This window comes from Hydractinia symbiolongicarpus, chromosome 5 (genome assembly GCF_029227915.1).
Source record: "Hydractinia symbiolongicarpus strain clone_291-10 chromosome 5, HSymV2.1, whole genome shotgun sequence".
In the NCBI taxonomy this organism is placed as follows: Eukaryota; Metazoa; Cnidaria; class Hydrozoa; order Anthoathecata; family Hydractiniidae; genus Hydractinia; species Hydractinia symbiolongicarpus.
The window spans coordinates 34,613,880-34,635,771 of NC_079879.1; the positions used below are offsets into that span (position 1 = coordinate 34,613,880).

At 33.3% G+C, this 21,892-nt stretch overlaps 2 protein-coding genes across 2 annotated transcripts; one reads left to right on the plus strand and one right to left on the minus strand.

Moving 5' to 3' along the window:
• Positions 1 to 7,123: 7,123 nt before the first annotated feature.
• Positions 7,124 to 13,563, minus strand: LOC130646241 (neuropeptide Y receptor type 4-like). The gene is made up of 2 exons (XM_057452415.1): positions 12,876 to 13,563; positions 7,124 to 12,452 (listed from the first exon to the last, which is right to left on the minus strand). The coding sequence occupies exons 1-2, from the start codon at positions 13,253 to 13,255 to the stop codon at positions 11,864 to 11,866; spliced, it is 969 nt and encodes a 322-aa protein (XP_057308398.1). The 5' UTR covers positions 13,256 to 13,563; the 3' UTR covers positions 7,124 to 11,863.
• Positions 13,564 to 18,040: 4,477 nt separating this feature from the next.
• LOC130646158 (uncharacterized) lies at positions 18,041 to 18,424 on the plus strand. The gene has a single exon (XM_057452298.1). It carries the CDS (start codon positions 18,041 to 18,043, stop codon positions 18,422 to 18,424), a length of 384 nt encoding a protein of 127 aa, XP_057308281.1.
• Positions 18,425 to 21,892: the final 3,468 nt, after the last annotated feature.

A 21,892-nucleotide genomic window follows, 5' to 3' on the forward strand; every position in this document is an offset into this window, starting at 1 on the left:
AATTTATATAAAAGTAGTCTTTTATGGTTAATAGTTTTTTCTCTTTTTAGTTCATTTTTAATGCAGCGTTTTCGAATTTAAGATTTTTTTCATCAAATTGTTTATTAATACCTGGACAACACTTGTAGTAAGTTTCAGGTCCAACGGACAACAATTTTAGAAATTACACAGGGGGGGTCGAATCAGCCCCCCCCCCCAGCATTGAGGAGCCCCCAAAAAACCCAGCAGGAATAGGGTTAATTCGTTGGGATAAAGTTTTTTACCTGCAATAAATTTTCAACCTTGTGTTAACAACAGGGTGTTTTGTGTGTTTTTTTATTTAAATTAAAGTTGCGATAATTTTTTTAGGAAAAACCTATTACACGTGCTTGGTCCGGTGTCATGATTAATTTGTTAAGGTTTACTCAAACTTATTTCGCATAAATAAAATAATATTAACTAATTTTTTTTTGTTATGACTGGGCAACAATATGGTACAACCGAAACACTATAACATTGTGTGAGATTTACTCGATTCATGACATATTCTGCATACCTGTAATAAAGCGCTCCAATTATGGAATTTTTTTAGCTGAATGGAGTAACGACTGGATTTTTCCGTTGTTTTAACACAAACCGAAGTTGCAGTAAATTTTTTTTGAAAAGGGTATTATGTGTTCTTGGCCCGCAGTCATGATAAAGTTTTGAACTTTCATGGAAACTTATTCCCCAAAATAAAACAATATTGCCCGATTGATTTTTCTATGACGGAGTATAAAGGAGTTGTAAACTCCGTTTTAATTTAGCTTTTGTTGCGGGAAAGTTATTTTTGAAAAATATCTTACAGTCGCAACACTACAATTGTGTGTGCGGTCCACTTGATTTGCGACATACTGCATGCCCGTACTAAAGTGCTCCACATCACCGGGTCGCACAGTTTGCAGTTCTTATTAAGCACTCCTCCAGGTGTTTAACAACAGTTACTTGTGGCTTAACCTAGCGTTTCGACGCTGGGTCTCCCGGCTAGTCTATATAATAAAACGCTTGTGCTAGTAACGATGTGAGTCCACGACACGCAATAAACGGGTCACTTTTTCATGACGTGGCGTTACGCTAAAATTTACCAAGTAAAAAACGCAAATCAAGGGGGTTACTATTTAAATCTTTTATTCTCCTTTCTTATTACCTTAAAAAATAAAACTCTTTTTCTTTATTTTATTAAAGCTAATTTTTATTATATTCTCAAATGTTTTTATTTGTTTCTTTGTCTTAAAAGCCTCGTTGGTCGTTATAGATAGAATAATTTAATTTTACCCCCGGCTTACCATGTGCGCGCCTTATCTCACGGAGACAAAGTTTATCAACTGAAAAAAGAAAACTGAAGCAAAGAAGGTTGTCTCTTTTTCAAAGAAATCCTGAAAAAAGTTATTTCAAACAATGTTTACTCATCATGAGGTTAGGTAAAAGGTTATTGGTTCCTACTATATTTTCACTTTTTGTGTTCTGGGACCAAGGTTGTATCGCATTCGAATATGAATGTAAATCGACTCTCCGATGTAAAAAACACAAATTTTGTTGTAGAGCGACTGTTGTTGTCGAGCGAAAATAAAAAAATTACGTTGTTGTCAAATATTTGTTATAAAGAAGAAAAACGTACGATGATAAAACGCCACAAGGAGAACTGATTGGAAATGTATCAGACAATTGTAGCTAGCTATACATTTTCAATTTGTTTTCTTTGGGATGAACGAAGTTTAGTAATCGAAGTAAAAAACTGATTGGACTTTTATCCAGAGAACGCTAGCTAGCAGCCTACTGAGAAAGCGAAAGAAACCAGGTGTGTTGTTTAGATTATCTGGTAGAGAATTTAGTTGAATAACGATATTTAAGCCGTTTACACTTTCAAAGCTAAACTTTCCCTTAAATATGAAGTGAAACATGTCTTGCGCCTGAACATATTTTTTTTTGTAAGAATATACCCAGGGTCAGTTAAGAATATCTTAAGAATATGTCCTAGCTCGATTGTTTGTTATAAATGTAAAAATAATTTGCCAATAGCTATATCAAGCTTTATTTTATTAAGGCATTATATATTTTCAGGACATGGACATGCTAGGAATATATTCGGAATAATGAGGATAGTATTTGTCAAAATGTTAAGAACATTAAGGCTGAAACGGAAAAATTCTTATAAAATACACGGTGCATATCATGAGAAGAATTTACATAAACTGTAAATGTATTTTTTCCGTTGTTACTGTTTTTAACACTACAAACTGTGTAATTTAGTCGTTATAAAAAAACTAAACCTAAATCCTAAATCTGTTACGTTACAATCGTTTGAAATATATTCGATTCTGAAATTAAAAAACGCTGCATTGAGATCTCCTTTGATTTTATGCGTGATTTTCCAAATTATAAGTTTGGGTCTGTTCTTTGAAGAACAGACCCAAACTTTCAGTAGATATACAATATGCCAAATGATTCAAGTTTTTATATTTCTCTTTTTGTGTTTTAACTATTAATTTCTTATATTTTGAGTTCTAGAATGGCAAAGCAAGTATATAGTTTTAGCGTATTTCGCTTTTTATAAACGGTTGTTAGATTTTGTTGGACATTTTCCATTTTTATTTTACAATTTTATTTGTTTATTTATTTTTTTGTTGCACATGCGCATATTTTTAGACGTTTTGTTTCAGCGGTTATACACATAGAAAAATGCAGATTGTGAGCAACCTCGGCCCCAATGCATTTTTTTATTTTTTTGCCATCCCGTTATAAAAGAGACAAAGAGCCTTGGGTCGAGGTTGAAATGTGAGTTTTGAAAATTCAAATAACTGTGTTGTATGTTTTTGTTTGGTATCCCTTACATCGGTTTAATGAGAGATTCAATGGATTCTTCCACGGGAATTCACATTAACTTCTTATATTTTGTGTAAAACTTTGAAAGGGTTGCCGTATGCAATAGACTGATTATCTGATTTTGGTATGACGTGTTACAAACTGTACAGTGTGGAAATTTTAAAATAACTTTATTTGTGTAACTGGGCAAAATATGTTGGATTTTTTAAATGTCTGATATTTTTTCCTGTTTTACTTCTGTCATGACAAAGCAAGTATAAATTTTAGCAGATTTCGCTTTTTAAGTAATGTTGTTGCTGTTGCACCTGCTTATATTTCAACGTTTTGATTTCAACGGGTATAAATATAAAATTACCAAATTACCATGCTGTATATATGTTTTTGTTTGGTATCACTTACATGCATTTCATAGACACATTCGGTGGATTCTTTCACGGGAATTCGGCTAGTATATATATAATGTCAGAGTTGAATCTCTCATTATAATATAAATACACGAATGGCTTGCAAGGTGCAAAGTCAAATTTTACAAAAATTAGTTCTTTAGGTATATTGCATGATCCTCAAAAAAAAAAAAAACAATAGTTTGTATATACTATATACAATATGTATATAAATGGAAAGTCACCCCGGCCTTCTTCGTGCGTTTCTTACCATAAATGTAAAAAAAAAAACATGTAAATCCTTTCCCCACCTCTTCCAAAAAAATAAGAATAAATATTAAAAAACTCATGTAAACCGCAAAAAAAATGCAGAAAAAGTGAAAAAGCTACGTAAATTTTCCGCATAATGAGAAAAACCTCTGTCAAGTAAATATTAAAAAAACACAGGTTTTTTCGGTTTTACCATGTAGTACTCCTTTAAAAAAGTTTAAACTTTTTTAAATAACACGGAATGTCATAAACAAAAACATTTAAGTCATCTAAAACAATAAAAATCACCACAATTAAGCTACCAGAAGCACTACATGTTAAATAAAAATTATTTTGTCATATTGCATTCAACCGACGTAGGTTTAGTTACACAAAATGTGAAATAATACATTATATATATTTGCATAAAAAAGAATAACCTTAAATATAATATAATACTTTCTTAAAAGGTGTTATGGCTTGTTATATCTTCTAATTTAAGCTTAAAAGGTCAAATAAGTTACAGGAATATCCTAGCAACATTAACTAGCTACAGCAGCTAATAACTGGTCACTTAAATATGAACTGGAAACCTAACTAGTATTAAAGAACAGGGCTACATATATATAAATTCCTAGCTAGCTAGCTAGTTGTTGTTGGTGGTTGGCTTTTATGATGCTAGCAAACAAACATGTATCGCATCAATAATCAGGGGCGGATCCAGACTTTTTTTAGACTTAGTCAATTTGGACAAAGTCTTGAATTTAGCAGCTGGGGGTCCTGGGGGCGCTGTAAGCCCCCCCTCCCCCTCCCAGGTGGGGTCAGAATCTTTCACTAATTTAAGCTTTGCGGGTACAAAAATCGCCGAAAATTGTCTACCGATTTATCTAGTTATTAATAAAATTGACGAAAAGAAGCGGTAAGCTATAAGAAAATCTCCAAGAACATTTTTTATAAGAATCAACTCTCCGTCCTACACGTCTTATTTAAGATAGATAAAAGCACTAAAATTAACAGGGATTAACTACAATAAAGTGAGACAATTGTAAATATATTTCAATATTTATAAACTCTTGCTGTTTCTGCCAATATCAGGCTTCATCAGCATGACTAGGTGATCACACCAGCCATGGACAGCAAAATATAACACAATCATAACAAAAACAATAAGAATATGGAAAGATCAGGATAATGAAGATGAAATGTACATACACGTGATATGATACATACACCTCAACCCATGTATTTATATTCAGATATATTTGTTTATTCATAGGGCTGAACTCAAGTTTCGTTTGAACTTTAAGAAGAATTAAGAAGGGCAATTTTCTGCTTTTTTGCATGCTGAAATAGGAAAATGCGACTTTCGCTTAAGAAGGTTGCAACCTGGAACAAGGCTTGAAGTCTACACCAATACCTTCATAACAAAATAAAATTTTTAACTGATCTCCATCAGGTAAAATAGATGGGCATGGCAATATACACTGTGTAAAGAGAGTTCGAAACCGTAAAAAGCCGAGCTGTGGGTAAAACGTATTAATTTTTCTCTTTATTACTGTTGACAAGGCAAGTATTGATAGAAAAGAAGACCACGTCTGGGGGTACAGATGTTGATTGCTTCGGGTTTAACTGCCTCCTCAGGAGAAAAGTCATATCACAAACAATATGGGAAAGGGAAACTCTGAATAAACTTTTTTCAGATATAAAAATATTTGCCTTTTGGTTTTTAAAAGCAATTGAAAACAAGGATGCTTGGAATAAAAAGAAGGATGCAAGAAAAGTTCTATGGATGTCAAGGTTCTCAAAATATCAACAAGAGAATTATCACCTACCAATACCAACGATGCTGAGCTGTATAATACATTTTACCATGACCTTTCACTCAACAAACTTTGTTTCCTAATAGCCATTAGAAGAGTTGTTTATTTTCTTCACCAACCTTACTTAACCAGATGTCAAGTTCTTGCTTCTAATACCAACACAAATATTAATTGAGAAAGAACTCCTCCACAATGCTGAAAATTCTGTTCAAAGGTCATATTACAAAAACAATTAGCCAGCTCTGGCTAGCTATAGCTAATTAGCTAAATCTTTTTGTATTTGTTCTTGATAGTCTGTTGTAAAAAGCTCTCCCACAACTAGCTTTTCGGAGCGAATATACTGAAAACCCTTAAATACATGCAAGGTGTGTTGAAGAGTAAAAAACATACTTCTCACCTTAAAGCAATAATTCCTTTATCTTCACACCTCGCCTCAGATGGAATGTATAGCTATGTACCTGAATTCCGATGAAGACTTTTACCAACCAAGGGATAAATATCCCCAGACAACAAAAATGTCCGAGAATAAACACTTTCTAAAAGTTCTTTTTGGATTTTACAAACAGATTCAACATTATCACACTTTAAATCAGTAAGCACCCGCGCCAACATGTCCGCAGTAGCTATGATAGTACGGAAAGAATCCAAGCCAAAAGGCGTGAGTCTTTGACTAATCCTGACGGACGGGAGTTAAAACTATAGCCTAACGGTTATAAGTAACCACGCAGTACGGAACCTAAATTTCCTACGCCGGCTGCGGGCCACATATTGTTGGACTACGCATATAGTGTGAAAATTACGTCACGATTTTGACGTCACATGCCCCTTAGGTGAGATGGGGAGGGTTGCGGGCCATAGCTATTTGATTTTTGACTAACTGAGTGACTGATTAGTCAAAATGAATCAGTCAAAATCTGTAAGCTATAATTTGCAACCCTCTCAGTCTATATGGTAGCGACGTCACAACTTTGACGTCAACATCGCCATAGGCGAAATGAAGAGGGCTGTGAACCATGGCTTTGCGCCGTAAATAAATTACATGTGATTTTTTAACGCGCTCCGTCTGCAACACCTGGATTGTCGACATTATTCGCTTGCCTAACATTTTTCGTCAAATTTATACTTAGTCACGCGACTTATCTGACAAACCCTGGATCCGCGCCTGATAATATCATTAAAACTGAAAAAAACATAAACAAACCTTACAGAAACCTTAACTTATAAAACCATGCTCTTCTTCGAATACTTTTTATTTTGAATTACTTTGAAGGAAAGAGTAGAGAATACTAAAAAAGAACAGCCATCTTTTTCGTAAACACAATTTCCGTTTTATGCTAAGAACTTCATTTAACAGAAAAAGCCCTGCAGTCGAGGTTGCTCATAATCTGCATTATTCTATAAACTAAAAATTGAAAATGTCCGAAAAAATCAAAGGTGTCTAACAACCGTTACGTAAAAATCGAAATACGCTGAAACTATACACATGCTTTGCTATTTCAGAATTACACCAGGGAAAAAGAGAATACCATGCATAAAAAAAAATCCAACATTTTTCGTTAAGTCATACAAAATAAGCTATTCAGTCTATTGCATACGGCAAACGGCAAATTTTACTTAAAATATAAGAAATTAATAGTTGAAATATAAAAACTTAATCATTTGGTATATTGTATATCTACTAAAACATTTCAATCCAAAATATTAAAAGAACAGTTTGCCATACAGACCCAAACTTATAATCAAGAAAATCACGCATAAAATCAAAGAAGATAACATGCATCGTTTTCGAATTTAATCATCGAATATATTTCATACGATCATAACGTAGCAGATGTAAACATTGATTTAAATTTTTAAGTCCAGGTTTTTTATAACGACATCAACACTGTATTACACTGTGGAAAACAGTAACAGAAAAGTTACTTTTTACAGTTTATGTAAATTCTTCCCTAAAATATATACGCTGTTTTTATAAGAATAGCGTGCTTTAGTTTTAGCCTCGATGTTCTTTATTTTTTTGACAAATACTATCCTAATTATTCTATGACTAAAGCCTGAAAATATAAAATGCCTTAATAAAATAAAGGATGCTATAATTTACTATGAGCTAGCTAATGGCAATTTCTACTACATGTAACAGCCTATTGCTTGGACATAAAAAAGTTCGTTTGATACACAAACTTTTGTGCGTCATACAAATGTTTATATTTAAAACAAACTATCAAGCTTAGGCATATTCTTAGGGTATTCTAAACTTCTGACCCATTTTTCAGAGTATATTCTTTCAAAATAAGTGCTTAAAGAAAATATTTCCTGGCACCAGACACAACAAGAAACTTAATATTTAAGGAAAATTTAGCTTTAAAAGAAACGGCTAGAAACTCGTTACAAACCCAAGTTCATTTTCCTATCAACTAATTTAGACAACATAGCTGCTTTTCTTTCGCTTTCTCAGTAAGTCGCTAGCAAGGCTGAATAAAAGTCCAATCAGTCATTTACTTCGTTTCATCACAAAGAGAACGAATTGAAGATGCATAGCTACAATTGTCTGATGCATTGCCAAACAATTCTTTTTGTGACGTTATATTATTGTACTTTAGAAATATCTTTTAACTACAACACCAACCTCGTTCGACAACAACACAACAGTTTGTTTTTGACATTTCAGATTCGAATTACATTCATATTTGAATCCGATAAAGTTTCTATAAAAAGAAGCAACCTCGGTCCCAGAGCACAAAAATAGAAAATATAAAAAAAACAAATATAAGCTTTATTCTAACCTCATGATGAGTAAACTAAAATAAAATAAAGTTTTCAATAAAATAGAGTTTTATTTTTTAAGGTAATAAGAAAGAAGAATTAAATTATTATGTAATAACCCCCTGATTTGCGTTTTTTCTAACTTGGTAATTTTTAGCGTAATGCCACGTCGTGAGAAAGTGACCCGTACTTTGCGTGTAGTGGACTCACATGGTCACTCACACAAGCGTATTATTATATAGATAAGGCATAGAGTTAATAAAAACTGAAAACATTTAAAATTAGATATACAAATAAATTTCTTTGATTTCCTTTTCTTATTCAGCAAAATATTCGAGTTTTTCGAAGAAGCTAGCCAGAGGAGGGGGGGGGGGGGGGTTCGAGGTTATCTGAGGTTTGATTTAACCGGAGTTATTTATGAGAAAGTATTAAGGAAAGTGTAAGGGATCAAAGAAAATGGTTCGAGATAATGAAAGTTCAAATTGCCGGGAGTTAACTATATCTTAAATCAACACTAGCTGCAATGTTAAAAATTATCTAACAATAATTAACAAGGACATTTAAGAAAAAAATTGACTGTAAAAAACATAAAAATGTAACAGAGACCCAACACAAAGTACAAAAAATTAATTCAAGTGAATAAAAAAGTATTTTTTTGTTGAAAAGAATTATTCAGGCTTAAAAAAATAGCCTTTTGGCCACAGAAGGTTAAGCGAATGCGAAATATAAAATTACATTGGTCATTCTGTGCAATTACAATCAACCCAATACAATATAATTCACTCAAGTTTGGAAAAATAAAGTGTAATGAGACATCTGCCTCCCACGAGACATCTGCAGGTAGATCAGGACTCAGCATGTTACTGAGAGATTTCATGAAATAATATAGCAGAACAACTTCACGAAACAAAGACAATTGTTTTCACAAATAAGAAAATCATTACAACGTATAAACAATGCAATGTAGAAAACCTGAAAGCAATAAACTGATGAAAATTTCACCGCCGCCCAGGTTATTGGAAAATGTTAAGATTGTTTGCAAAGGTGATAATAATATGCTGATAATACGAAATGACAAATTAGTTACTTTTGGCAACGCCACCGCACGCACCTCTTATGTTGCGCAATTCGAGAATCCTGCAAGAAATAGAAGCAAGGTCATTTTGAGCCTTTTGAAATATAAGCAGAAATGTTAAAGGTAAACTAAAATTTACAAAGCATCAAAAGACTGGTAATATGGTGGATCTTGTGGAATATTTCTGCGTGGAGCTGCTGCACGATCAGTTAATATGCGCGGTATATTCTTTTTTACAAATTATGCGAAAATTAGGATGCTCAGAAAAAAACAGATTTGAAGAATTGTAATACTAGCTCTCACACAAATTAATTATAAAATTAGAAATCATTAAATATATCGCAATATTATCAGCGTCGGTTGGAAAGATTGAAAGCAAAAGCCACAAAAAAAGAACAGTTTACCAGATAACATAACTTTACAAGTCGATAAAGTACAATATGTTATAAGGGAAATAAAATTTAACTGAACCATTTCCCTGCAAACATTATTATAAACTAAGTAATTGGATTTTCTGGAAAGAAAGCTGGTTAGCCTATTACGTCTAATTAAGATCAACTATATTAAAAATAGAAGTAAAAATAAATTTATTTTACATAACCTAAACTAAAGATTTGCAGTGTAGACTATCCAACTGCCGAATCTTTTTGCAGAAAACATTAAAAGACTTCTCACTTTTCATTGCCACTTGAAGACCATCCCATTACTGAGCACCAGTATAAGAAACATATTGTAGACCGTGTCTCACAATCCTCTTTGCAAATTGTATGGTGAGCTTTCTATAAAAGGAAAACGCTCTGCGTATAGGATGGGCCTAAGCCATTTCTAGCCTTAATTTCCTCCTGAAGTAATATCTCACAAAAATGACGGTGCATTCTTTTGCAGGCGGATCTCTCTTGTGCAGGGTCATAACACAACTTAAGAGCTTTGCTATGCACTGTTTTTTTTCGTAAGAGATGAATTAGTAGTGAATGAGTAAATGAGAGGACAATATCTGTTTTCTGACGCTACAAACGAATTCGCTATAACTTTTCGTTCAATAAATGACATAAACCGATATTCGTTTTAAAGCAGATAATTTGGCGCTGGCCCTTTTAAATAATTCATTACCATGCTTTGTGAAAGAAAGCGCGTTGTCAAAAGTTATTCAATTTCACATTATTTTAAAACATTTCTCATTAAAATTAACTAACTAATAATTAACATTTATCAACATTAAGTTGAAGACTATTTCTAGAAAACTATCACAAATACTAATACAAAGGTTTTTCTAACTTCTGCTTCACCTTTATGATATCAGTAGACGATGCAAAAAGGATATTTTCATCGGCATAGGGGGGTATACCTACGTCATTATCACTAAAATCTAACACAAGGTCGTTCAAATTAATATTAAAAAGCAAATGCCCAATAATCGAGCCCTGAAAAACATCAATAAACAGATCAAATCAGGAGCTATATTTGCCACCTACCTTTTACTCACGACTAGTGAGGTACCTATAAAGAACATGTGAAGCCTAATTTGAGAAACTATTTGCAAGCATCTTTGCAAAAAGTAATTCATGATGCAGTCAAATGCTTTACTCAAATCTATTTAAACAGTTACTACATGTTTTCCTCGATCTAATCCTAATGTCAGTCGCGCAGGATGAGTAATAAGGCATAGTGTGAACAGTAGCCCTTCATGAAACCACTTAATAACAGTGACATCTTACACAACATAAAAAATTGATATCTGATTATTTAAAACACGTTAAAATATTTCAGAGACAGATAGGAACATATTAATAGGCCTAAAGTGTTAATTTTTTGCCGTCGTCAACACATTTCAATAAATCAGGAAAACTTTGTTCGTAAACACATTCAATGTTGAAAAGATAAGTATGGTCTTTAGTATACGCATCAACAACCTGCTTTAATACGTTTGCCGGAACATAATTTCCAGACGAACCTTTATTTCACTTCAAATTTATAATATGTTTCTTTGTCGTGTCTTTATCGTTTTAAATACCATTTCGATATCCTCGGATAGATTGTTTGATCTTTTAAACTTTGAGTTGATTTCGAATTTATAGGTAATTTCAACCCAACATTAAAACATCGAATGTAATGCCAGCGATTTCCTTCAGCACCATCCCGAACATAAATTGGGCGGAATTTCAAAGCTCGTAACCACAAGCAATTTGGAAAGCCGTTTCTATATTAGTAACACACACTCAGAACTTGATTATGTTCGCAACTGACTTAATTCTGATCTTAGTGCATGTTGGTACTAATTTTTGTCAACGGCAGCACGTGTAGATCGTTCGATTTTATGCACCCTTTCCAGGTCGCGTAGCGGATCATTTCATAATGCGGTTAATGTGGAAAGTGCAGTCAGCGTTGTTTACTCAGCCTACACCACTGCTATGGTTACAGCTTTACAGCGTACCGTCTGCAGAGTATTTGCCAAGCAATGTTGTTTCTTGGAGAAATAGCCAAAAAGGTGTTTGCTAAAATATTATGTCCTGAATTGTATATTAGAAAATTTTAAAACATTACGATAAATTTAACTCAATGAAAACATTGCATTACAAAGGTAGTTAGTTATTCAAATATTACCAGAATATGCAAATACGTTCATCCAACAGGTCAAGAAGTTGCTACATTTTACACAATGTTCCAACAATTCATGCATATGCTCGCAATATTCGAACAAGAAAGCCATGTCCTTATAAAATAGTTTTAGCAGATTAAAGGTTGTTCGGCGGAATGTGTCGTAAAAACTTTTTAAACACTTTTCGGAAGGAATGATACATCCGCGCATAAATAAAAAAGTTCACACACGAGTTGAATGCGTACAATGTAAACAAACTATAATTCAAGGAGACAAGCATGTCGTTGTATGTTTGAAATGTTGTCCAATCAAATGCTTGTATTGCGGTGTATAGGAACACAAATATCCAATATGGTGTCGTAAGAACGACGAAAACAAAAACAATTAAAGCAAACATATTTGTGATGCGTCGATTTTGCTGAATTCTTTTGGCAGTAGCAATGCTGTTATGGTGAATTTTCACACGTTTATGGAGATGATATGCGGATAATGTGTAGGCTATGACCATTACAATAACAGGTATAAAACTGACAACAATAATAAAAATGGTAAAGTAAATAAACTGCTGCTTTTGGCTGCTCCACATGGATGCACATATATCATCTCTCAATTCCTGGAAATGACAATAAGGATATGTAACCAAGAGGGATAAAAACCAAACAAAACACACGCTGCTTATTTTGTTGGACCGTGATAGCTTTGCTTTGAATGGATACAATATAATCCTAAAATAAAAGTACAAGTCATGAATGAATTAGACACTGCACTTTCGAATGCACATAAAGAGATCCTTACTTCGACTACGTAGCTAAGTCGCACTTATATTTGAGGTGTTGTTTTAGTTACTCGGACTATAAACCGGTTATCCATCTTATATGCTGTAAAAACCTTTATTGATAATTATTATTTACGCGCACATTTCAGGACCGGAAACGCGGTTTTCAGAGTGCAAGGGCCATAAATACATTTTTCGAGACCCTTGAATGGCTTCAAATTGCTTCGTTTTAAATTACTTTGGAAACAGCACATTAACCTTTTAACATTTGAAAGTAACTATTGTCCTTCTTAAATCTTGATTCGGGGTCGGGAAAGGATGGGCATAAAGATCAGGTTCATGTGAGGTTGATATTCTTCCTTAAAAGTTTTACCTTAAACGGTCTACAGAAACAAGGACTAACGACCATGCTGATGCGCATATGGTAAATCCATTCATCGATGGTAAAATTTTACATAAAGCATAACCAAGATGCCATGCAGGACAGAGTAAGTCATATATCATGACAAGCGGTACATTTAGTGATGCCAAGAAATCAGCAAAAGCCAAAGAAGCGATCAATACATCCGACATTGTGTTGCGTGTTTTCTTTCGGTGTATAACATACAATACAACGGTGTTGCCAACCATGCCACATAAGAACACAAAACTGTAGGCTGCAATAAGTATTATTTTCCATCTGAATTCCATAAACCACTTAGAAGGTGAAAGAGTTGGTGATGTTGCGTTTTGTAATGCTGCAGGATCATCCATGCTTGTCTGTTAAAATCAAGCGCTTTAAAGAAGAAATGAGGAGGTTACCCTGTTTTACTTAAAACCGATGTGGTTACATCGAAAAATAAAGTTTTAAACTGGTCACTCAGTGTTTTTCGAATTCCATGTTTGGCATAGAATGCTGTAAATATTCTTACTGTTTTCTTTATATATTCTGTTCGTCATGTGCGTCACAACTATACAATTCCTTTTCGCATTTTTGTTTTTTTATTCAATGAATTTTATTCTGTTAGTAATCAACTTACATTTCTATTTATTATTTTTCTATAACTGTTTGGGCTAATGAAGAGTTTTATTTTAAGTTATTCCACATTTGCAATAGAAAAAGTGATAAACTCGAGCTGTCAGTAACATCAGTTTCTAGTTTAAACAAGCATCCACAACACAATAGTTATCAGAATAAATATTTTTTAACCATAGAGAAATTTGAACAAGGTCAAAAAACGTTGTATAAAAATTACTTAAAATTATTAAAACAAAACTGGTGAGAAAGTGTAAAAGAGATTCTTCGACATGTTTAGTCTGCTTTCATAAAATGTAATTCTTGTTATTACGCAACCAAAGTTTTAAAAACTTTCGCCTTTACGATAATTTTAACGACAACGGTTCTAGAGATCAGATTGAACATGTTCAGGACGATCAGCTTCGTCCAATACGTTGAACTGAGATGTCGAGATAAGCTTCGTCCAAACTTTTTGTCACTTTTTATAAAATTGCTTAGGAAAGAACTGGGACGTTAACATGTAAACTCTTACGTGAGGGTGACAAACGAAGATGTTATATGTTAACCACGTGATATGGCTACTCAATAACAAAAAAATTAAAGATATAATTACAACGAAAAAATGTTAATTTTTGACTTTACCAACACAATCGAAAATCAAGGTAACAACAGTAAAAAATTTCACTAGCACCTAGGACAAAAACCATGCATCTGTAATAATCTTAATATCACATTGAACATCCAAATTTATAAAAGGTTGCAGAGCGGGAACAGGTTCCTATGTTCGCAAGTGAGAAACTTTATTCTGCTCCATAACAAATATGGAAAGAGTTTTTATCTGCTATAAAAAACAGTTTAAATATGACCTTAAAAGGAGTTCCTCAAGTAAAATGCCATCTTGTCCCCAAAGCTTTTTTTCTGCTTTTTGATATTTGTGTGCCGGCGTGACACTAGCGACATATCAGATTGCGAAAAATAAGCCCTTGGAAAATATATTTTCGCAATATACAATCTGCGATGGATTGAACTGAGCAACGCTTATAGAAAAAATTCAGGTCAATTTGTTTTATGGTTAAAGATGATTTTTATCATACTGTGTATTCATATCAGAAAATCATTAAAAATCTCAATTGATGTGTCTAGCTAGCTAATCCATACTTATCAAAAATTACAAAAAGCTGCAGACCAACTTAAATCTATTTTTTCTTGCTTGTGTCTTAAGGAGAAAATTTTATAGCTTATTATTATTCGAACTACTAACCTTATTTGACTTGTTTTTAGATGATGGTATAAAATTCCAATCATTTGGTAATATTACACCAACTTAACTTACGAACTCATATAAACAAGAAAAAAACGTTTCCAGTTTGTTTTGTTTTTCACAGTTTTATTGGAATGATATTTTTAAATAGATCAGCAACCATGTTCCCCGCAGAACGTTTAAGGAAGCAGGAAATAAATTTAGAATAACCGAGACTAAGGAGATTTGACTTATCTAGTAAAAAACTGACACTTTCATCGACTTTTTTTTTAAAGAATTGATTTTTTCCCGCTGTATAGTAAAAAAATAGAAAAAAAATATGCGCTTGAATGTCAAATGGGCTCCGCTGCGCTTAGCTCACTTCACAAAAATCTTGTAGATGGAATCACTAATAATTATTAAGTTTTCCCTTATATTTTAAGTTCACCATCCCCTAAACTTTACTTTTAAGTTAGTATAAAATTAATACCGCACGCGTTCGGTGAAGGGGCGTGTAAGTAATTTTTATCGCCTAAAACACGACGTTAAGTTGGAGAAAAGTTTTTAGAACAAAAAGGCCATAAATATACAGGCCCTAAGAAGAGTGGATATAAATATGTTTGGCTTGGATAAGCTTTCGCTTCAGGTTCAGGCTGGGGGTTACGTGGTACCTCTTAGACAAGTTTAAGCTGAATTAAAATGTAATGTTTTCTTATAAAAGTTTAGAACTGTTAATACGGTTACTGCTTTTATTTTTGCTGTTTTTTTACTTTGGATCGCATTTAATAATCACGTATACCGAGGTATGAAAAAACTCACAAAAACGTATTTTTTGGCAGGTAAATATGTTCATACTTAATGCATAAAAACAATTTCAACACAGTGAAAGAAGTTACTTACAAATCCTACATGGCTACATAACATAACTTAAAATTATGGCGAGGTGTAACAGGAAACGAAAATGTAATAGTTAAAGAACTTACTAACAAAATAAAATACATTGAAATGTAATCACACATCTGATTTTAATAACAACAAGAAGCCCTGGGGGCTCTAAGAATTTCCGCTCACTACCAAAATATTTGATGAAAACCTGCTAATTCGTTGTGTTATCGTGCCAAACATTCGAAGGGGTTTGGTGCAAGAAGCTCTGAAGATAAAGCACACAAGCGACATTATATCTTACAACAAACGCAAACAAAACGAAACGTGTCATAATAAACTCACATTTTAAAAAAAATTGCTAAGAAAAAATACAGCCTATCATTCATGGTTGAAAGTCTTGCGATTGAAACGTTTATGGTCTTTAACGGCATTTAGTTGACAAAAAAACAAAATTTTGGTGTGACCATCATTTTCAGCATACTTTTTTTATTAACTGTGCCATTTTTTGTTGAAAATAAAGTAGTTCTAATTCTTGGACCAATTTTGGCCTTAAATGGCATTTAGGTGACAAAAATCAAAATTTTGATGTCACCATTATGTTCAGCATACGTTTTTTGTTAACTCTACAAAATTTTGTCAAAAATAAAGTAGTTTTAATTTTTGGACAAATTTTTGCCTAGAATGACATTTAGGTAACAAGAAATCAAAATTTTGATATCACCATCATGTTCAGCATACTTTATTTGTTAACTGTACCAAATTGTGTTGAAAATAAAGTAGTTTTAATTTTTTGTTTTAAAGAATTTCCTACGCCTTCGGGCGCGGAAATTCAATTACGAAAATAACAAAAAACAAGTAAAAAAATAACAGTACCAGCAACTTTACACCTGAATGAAATCGTTATTCCTTTAACATGCTATACTATAGCGTTCACTTTGATATTTTGCTGAGAAGGAAGATCGGTCTTGATTAAGTCTCCAGAGCATGAAAATAGTTGACTATTTATAGCGTGTTAACTTCTTAAAATATTGTTCTGATTTAAATATAATAGTATTACAATATTTAAAAGGACGCGTATAGCATGATAATAATGCAGCGCGACTGATTTTGATGTACAGGTTTTGAGAAATATTTGTACAGCCATTGGAAACAAATAAAATGTTACACTGCTCATAGTAAAATACTCAGAAGTAAGACCATCTATTAACTTTGCTAACTGTGTTAATATCCACATGTCTATAATAGTGTTTAAATTTGTTGATTGATTTTTATTTTCTGAGAATCAAATGTGACTTTGATTAATCTACAGACCAAAATGGTAGCTGCCAAAACCAAAGGGCGCATTTGCGTGGTATATAACTTGTTATTGTTATTATTAGAAAATCTTTAAAGAGGATATACAATTCAGTTATTTAAAAACAATATGCGTCCTCTATTCGACTTGTATTGTTTAACGTTCTTTAAATCACGTTGTTAGCGATCTTAATCGATATGTACATATGACGATCTGTATCTGCTCTACTTTAGTTCTCCGTTCGAGAAAGTTGAAAAAGGAAATAATAGATAAATATTTAATATTATTTCAAACAGTGTTCTATCAAAAGGGATAATTATTGTCTAACTCCATCAAGTTTACCAACTGAAGAAATTTTTGCGAGTGTGGAACAGGCAATTAAAGTATTGTCAAAGGAAGAAGCAGACACTGTCCGTGCGAAAATTAGCCTGACTCTACAAAATGCGAAAGTGCCAAAAGACAACATGACGAAACAGGAACGCATCACACTGTCCAATTAAGAAGGGACAAAGATAATATGATCTTGCCAGTTGATAAAGGTCGAACGACGGTCATTTTAGACAAAAATACATAATATCTGATTTTATATCAGATATTATGATCTTGCCAGCTGATAAAGGTCGAACGACGGTCATTTTACACAAAAATGATTACCTTGATAAATGTTATGACCACATTAAAAATGGTCCATATGCACGCCTCAAAGCATGACACAAGGAATATCCTGATACGTTTAAATAAAGACAATAGCATTGATGATAGACTGTATTACAAACTTAGACCTTCAGAGGCTGCCTCGATTCTATGGTCTTCCTAAAATACATAAACCTGGAATTCCTATACGCCCAATCGTGTCATGTACAGGATCGCCTTTGTATAATTTATCGAAATACCTAGCTTTTATTCTTAGCAATTACACAAAGAGTGATCACTGTAAACACTCGAAAGAGTTTTCGGAATTTATCAGAAACATACGGATCGAGGACGACGTGTGTATGGTATCATTTGAAGTTATTTCACTACACAAATGTTCCGATAAAGGACACAATTTATATCATCAGGGAATTACTGTTAAATGATGATGAGCATGAGAACAAAACACGCATCCCTATTGACAAACTAATGTCCTTGGTCCAAGTTGTACTTACAAAAACATGGTATGTATTTGACGGTAACCTCCTTACGCAAACTGACGGTGTGGCTATGGGTAGCCCAACATCCTCTGTGGTAGCTGAAATATATATGCGGGCTCATGAGACTACAGCTTTAACAACTGTAGAACACGCTCCAAGAGTTTGGAAAAGATTTGTGGATGACGTCCTTTTAATAATAAAAGGAGCACATCTGGACAAATTTTATGAACATATCAATAATTTGCACCCGAAGATTCAATTTACAATTGAACATGAGAAGAACGGTGCGCTTCTTTTCTTAGACATTCTAGTATCTCGCAACGGTGGTAACTTATCAGTATCAGTATACCGCAAACCAACTCATACTGATTAATATCTCAACTACATATCTAATCACCAAATGTCATGCAAAGAAAGTGTATTGTCCTCATTAGTGGACAGAGCAGTCAATGTAGTCAGTGGAAAGAATGACCGAAAGAAAGAGTTATCTCATATAAACAACGCCTTACTTGCAAATGGGTACTCGAGACAGGCCATTAAAAAGGTTGAGAGGGAAATCAAGAAAAGGACTGATAAGAGCAGCGACGGAGAGTTGCGGAAAATGAACCAGTAGCCACAGTATGTAACATATTTTGTCGGGTATTGAAAAATCATAAAATGTAGCTAGTGTTTCAATCTAAAAACACGCTACGTAGTATACTGTCGTATCCGAAAGACGAAATATGTCTAGAGAGTCAATGTAATATTGTCTACGAAATCCCGTGTAAGGATTGTGATGCTGTTTATGTCGGTGAAACAAAACGAATGTTTAAACAACTTGTGCAAGAGCACAAAAGAGCCGTACGCAACGCAGATACAGACAAAAATGAGATTGCGGACCATAGCTGGAAGAATGATTATGTTATAGACTGGGACAATAAAAAGATCATAGACCGAGAGCCTGATTGGACAGCAAAAAAAGTAAAAGAAACCATAAATAGTATAGACAGAAATACTCATATCAATGGTATTTCCTATTAACCTCCAGAAATATGGTTACCCGCACTTCGGAAAGCGAACATTTAGGAAAAAGTGCAAAAAATGGTTCGGGAGAAACGTAACAAAAAGCGAAATTTTAGAAAAGCAACGTAACATAAAGCGAACTTTTAGAAAAACGAAAGATTTTAATCAATCTATCGCTTCCATCTTGGTCCGTGAAAAGGTTAATTACTTTAATTGCTGTGATTTGATTGGTTAATTTCGATCCTCTATTTATCTCTTCAAATAATATATAGGCAAGGATGATTACGATCATTGCCCGTCGATGAAAGCTGTAGCTGTCGAAACGTAGCCTAGAATAAACTCGCATGTTCATGACATGATAATATTTAAATTATTCAATGACGAAGACTGAACAGATAAGTGGTAATATTTGTAAAATTAGAATACATATCTCATCAACAGTTCCCATAGTATCGCCTAAGATTTAATTTTTTTTTGTTTTTATCGTTAAGTTAAGTTAACAAATGGGCATGAAAATGAGTGTGAAAATCCTGTCAAACATCTTGAAGGATTTTAGTAGCTATACTACATTTCTTATCTACCATGTCACTTGCTCCTTTTTTAAGTCTACCTAGGACGGTCTGACAGATTGAGCCGTAGTCATGTCTAAGCATCTTTTGTAGCACTAACAATAGTTTTATTATTTACAATACAACACTTTTGATGTTAGAGATTTTATAAAAACCTCAAACATTTTAAGTAACAACAAGAGCATCGTTTACAGTACGAACAATTCCTGTACTAATCACTCAGCCCAGTGTCATGATTAGTTTTTAAACTGTTACGGGAACTTTTCCCGCAAAGTAAAACAATTTTGCACGATGTTTTCGCTTGACCAGAGTAAAATCAAGTTGTAAACTGTGTTTTTTTTTATTGTTTTGGCTGTACACTGTGTTTTCATTTAAACTGAAGTTAGGATATATTATTTTGGAACAAGGTCATGTGCCTATTCGGAATTGCAACACAGTGTGCGGCTACTAAGTGCTTAGTACAGTGTTACGAAGGGCTGTTTACTTTTTTGGAAAATGATATTTATACCTAAACAAATACGTGAAATTGTTTACCAGTACTGAATGTTCAGCTCGAGGCAACACAAAAAAGCTTGACCAATAATATATAGCTAAAACAATATAATTTTTATTTATTCTTAATTATGGGTGTTGACACCCAAAACGCGTCGAAACAATGTCGTTTTTATTCTCCAAATTAGTCCTTGCCAAAACCAACAAGTTCGATCAATAAATCAACGACGCATCTTGCACGTAATTCAATATCTGCAAGTTATTATAATTATGTTTTTGAGAGTGACAGTTATCGTATTTTTATTCTCGATCCGCCTTCCTCTTTTTATCCTCGGAGTCATTGTCAAAACTATCGCGCAATCGTTATGACGTTAAAACGGTCAACTTTTTTTGAAAATTTGAAAAAGATGACATAAAGTTGAGGAAAGCGAATACAAATCTTGATTTCCTACAACATTGATAGAACAGTGATTGACTCCTAAATTTCTACAACTTCAATGAGCTAACAGAAACGTGAAGAACACCGACACGTACAGAAAATGCCAAAAAAATTTACTTGAGGAAGAAATTACTCAGAAAAAGTCCAAAATTAGAACTTGGACGAAAACATTAGATACTAAACAAATTGAATTAAAAAAATTCACTCAACAGTGTTGATTTCGTACACATTTCATTTGTTTTCCATCGAGGTAATGATGTCTTGGATAAACAAAAGAAAATACAAGAAAATAGAATTTTTATCTTACGGAAGAACAATCACCTAAAAACGATCCAGAAAAAGTAATTTTTAATTTTTCTAGAAAATCATTGTAATTACTTTATTAATAGCATAACTAATAAAAAATGAGCTTTTGATGCTTGTTTTGTGGAGGAAAAATAAAACAGGCTGCCAAAATTGTAGAACCTTTCTGTTTAGTCACTGAGCAGCAAGATCAATAATAATATGCCTAATTTGTTCAAAATGGTAGCTGAAATGCCATTTTGTGCCAAGGAAGCCCCAAAAAGGGATGACAAGGAGATATATCATGGGCAAAAATTTAAGAATTTCATTGGCTGAAGGCTAGTCCAATAGAACGCCTCTTTCAGACATGGTGTGAAGAAAATTTCTACAAGTCTGAGAAATTTGTTAAGGACTAGTTTTATTTTGATGCAGCGTTGTCTATGTTTTACAGCTCTGTACAGCTACCTTTTTTTAGTTTGTCGCAATCTAAATATTTTGTACCTTCTTAAAAGCAGTGAGTTAATTTTACAACCTTGTCCCCAGTCTTCTTCTACGCCTATGGTATTGAGTCTTGATATATTCTCACATATCAGCCGTAGAAACGAAAGGCACTAAGTACAACTATTAGCTGGCTTTAATTTTGCTTTCAACTTGCAAAATGCTTCGAAATTTTTTTTATTTGCTTCAGTTCCTTTTGTTGTAGTCCTTACCAAACCTCAATATTGATTTATGAATTTGGAGTTACAAACGGTAATTTAATGCGCCTAAAGCCTAGTTTCCATCAAACGCGTTTATTATTAAACATATGTTTATTACTGAGTGAAGAAATTTGAACTTTCACAAACCAATTTTTAAGAAAAAGAAATAAACCCCAAACCTTGTTCATGCTCTAGTTTTAATCTCTATCTTTCAAACATTCTCTTGTCTGACTATGTCTGACTATAGAGACAGCTCTGCCAGTGTTTTCTCTGCTACTATTTCAGATTTCATTACGTTTTATTATTTTCGTTTTTTGTCGCTGTCGTTCTTTCACTTTTCACTCAATGCTCTTATGAAA

Bases quoted from the DNA above. Each gene is read 5' to 3' on its own strand.
- LOC130646241 (XM_057452415.1), bottom strand. From the start codon at position 13,255: ATGGATGATCCTGCAGCATTACAAAACGCAACATCACCAACTCTTTCA. The intron at 12,453-12,875 runs GTAAAACTTTTA...CTTTTATTTTAG, and splicing joins GTTTCTGTAGACCGTTTAAG to GATTATATTGTATCCATTCA.
- LOC130646158 (XM_057452298.1), top strand. From the start codon at position 18,041: ATGTCCTTGGTCCAAGTTGTACTTACAAAAACATGGTATGTATTTGAC.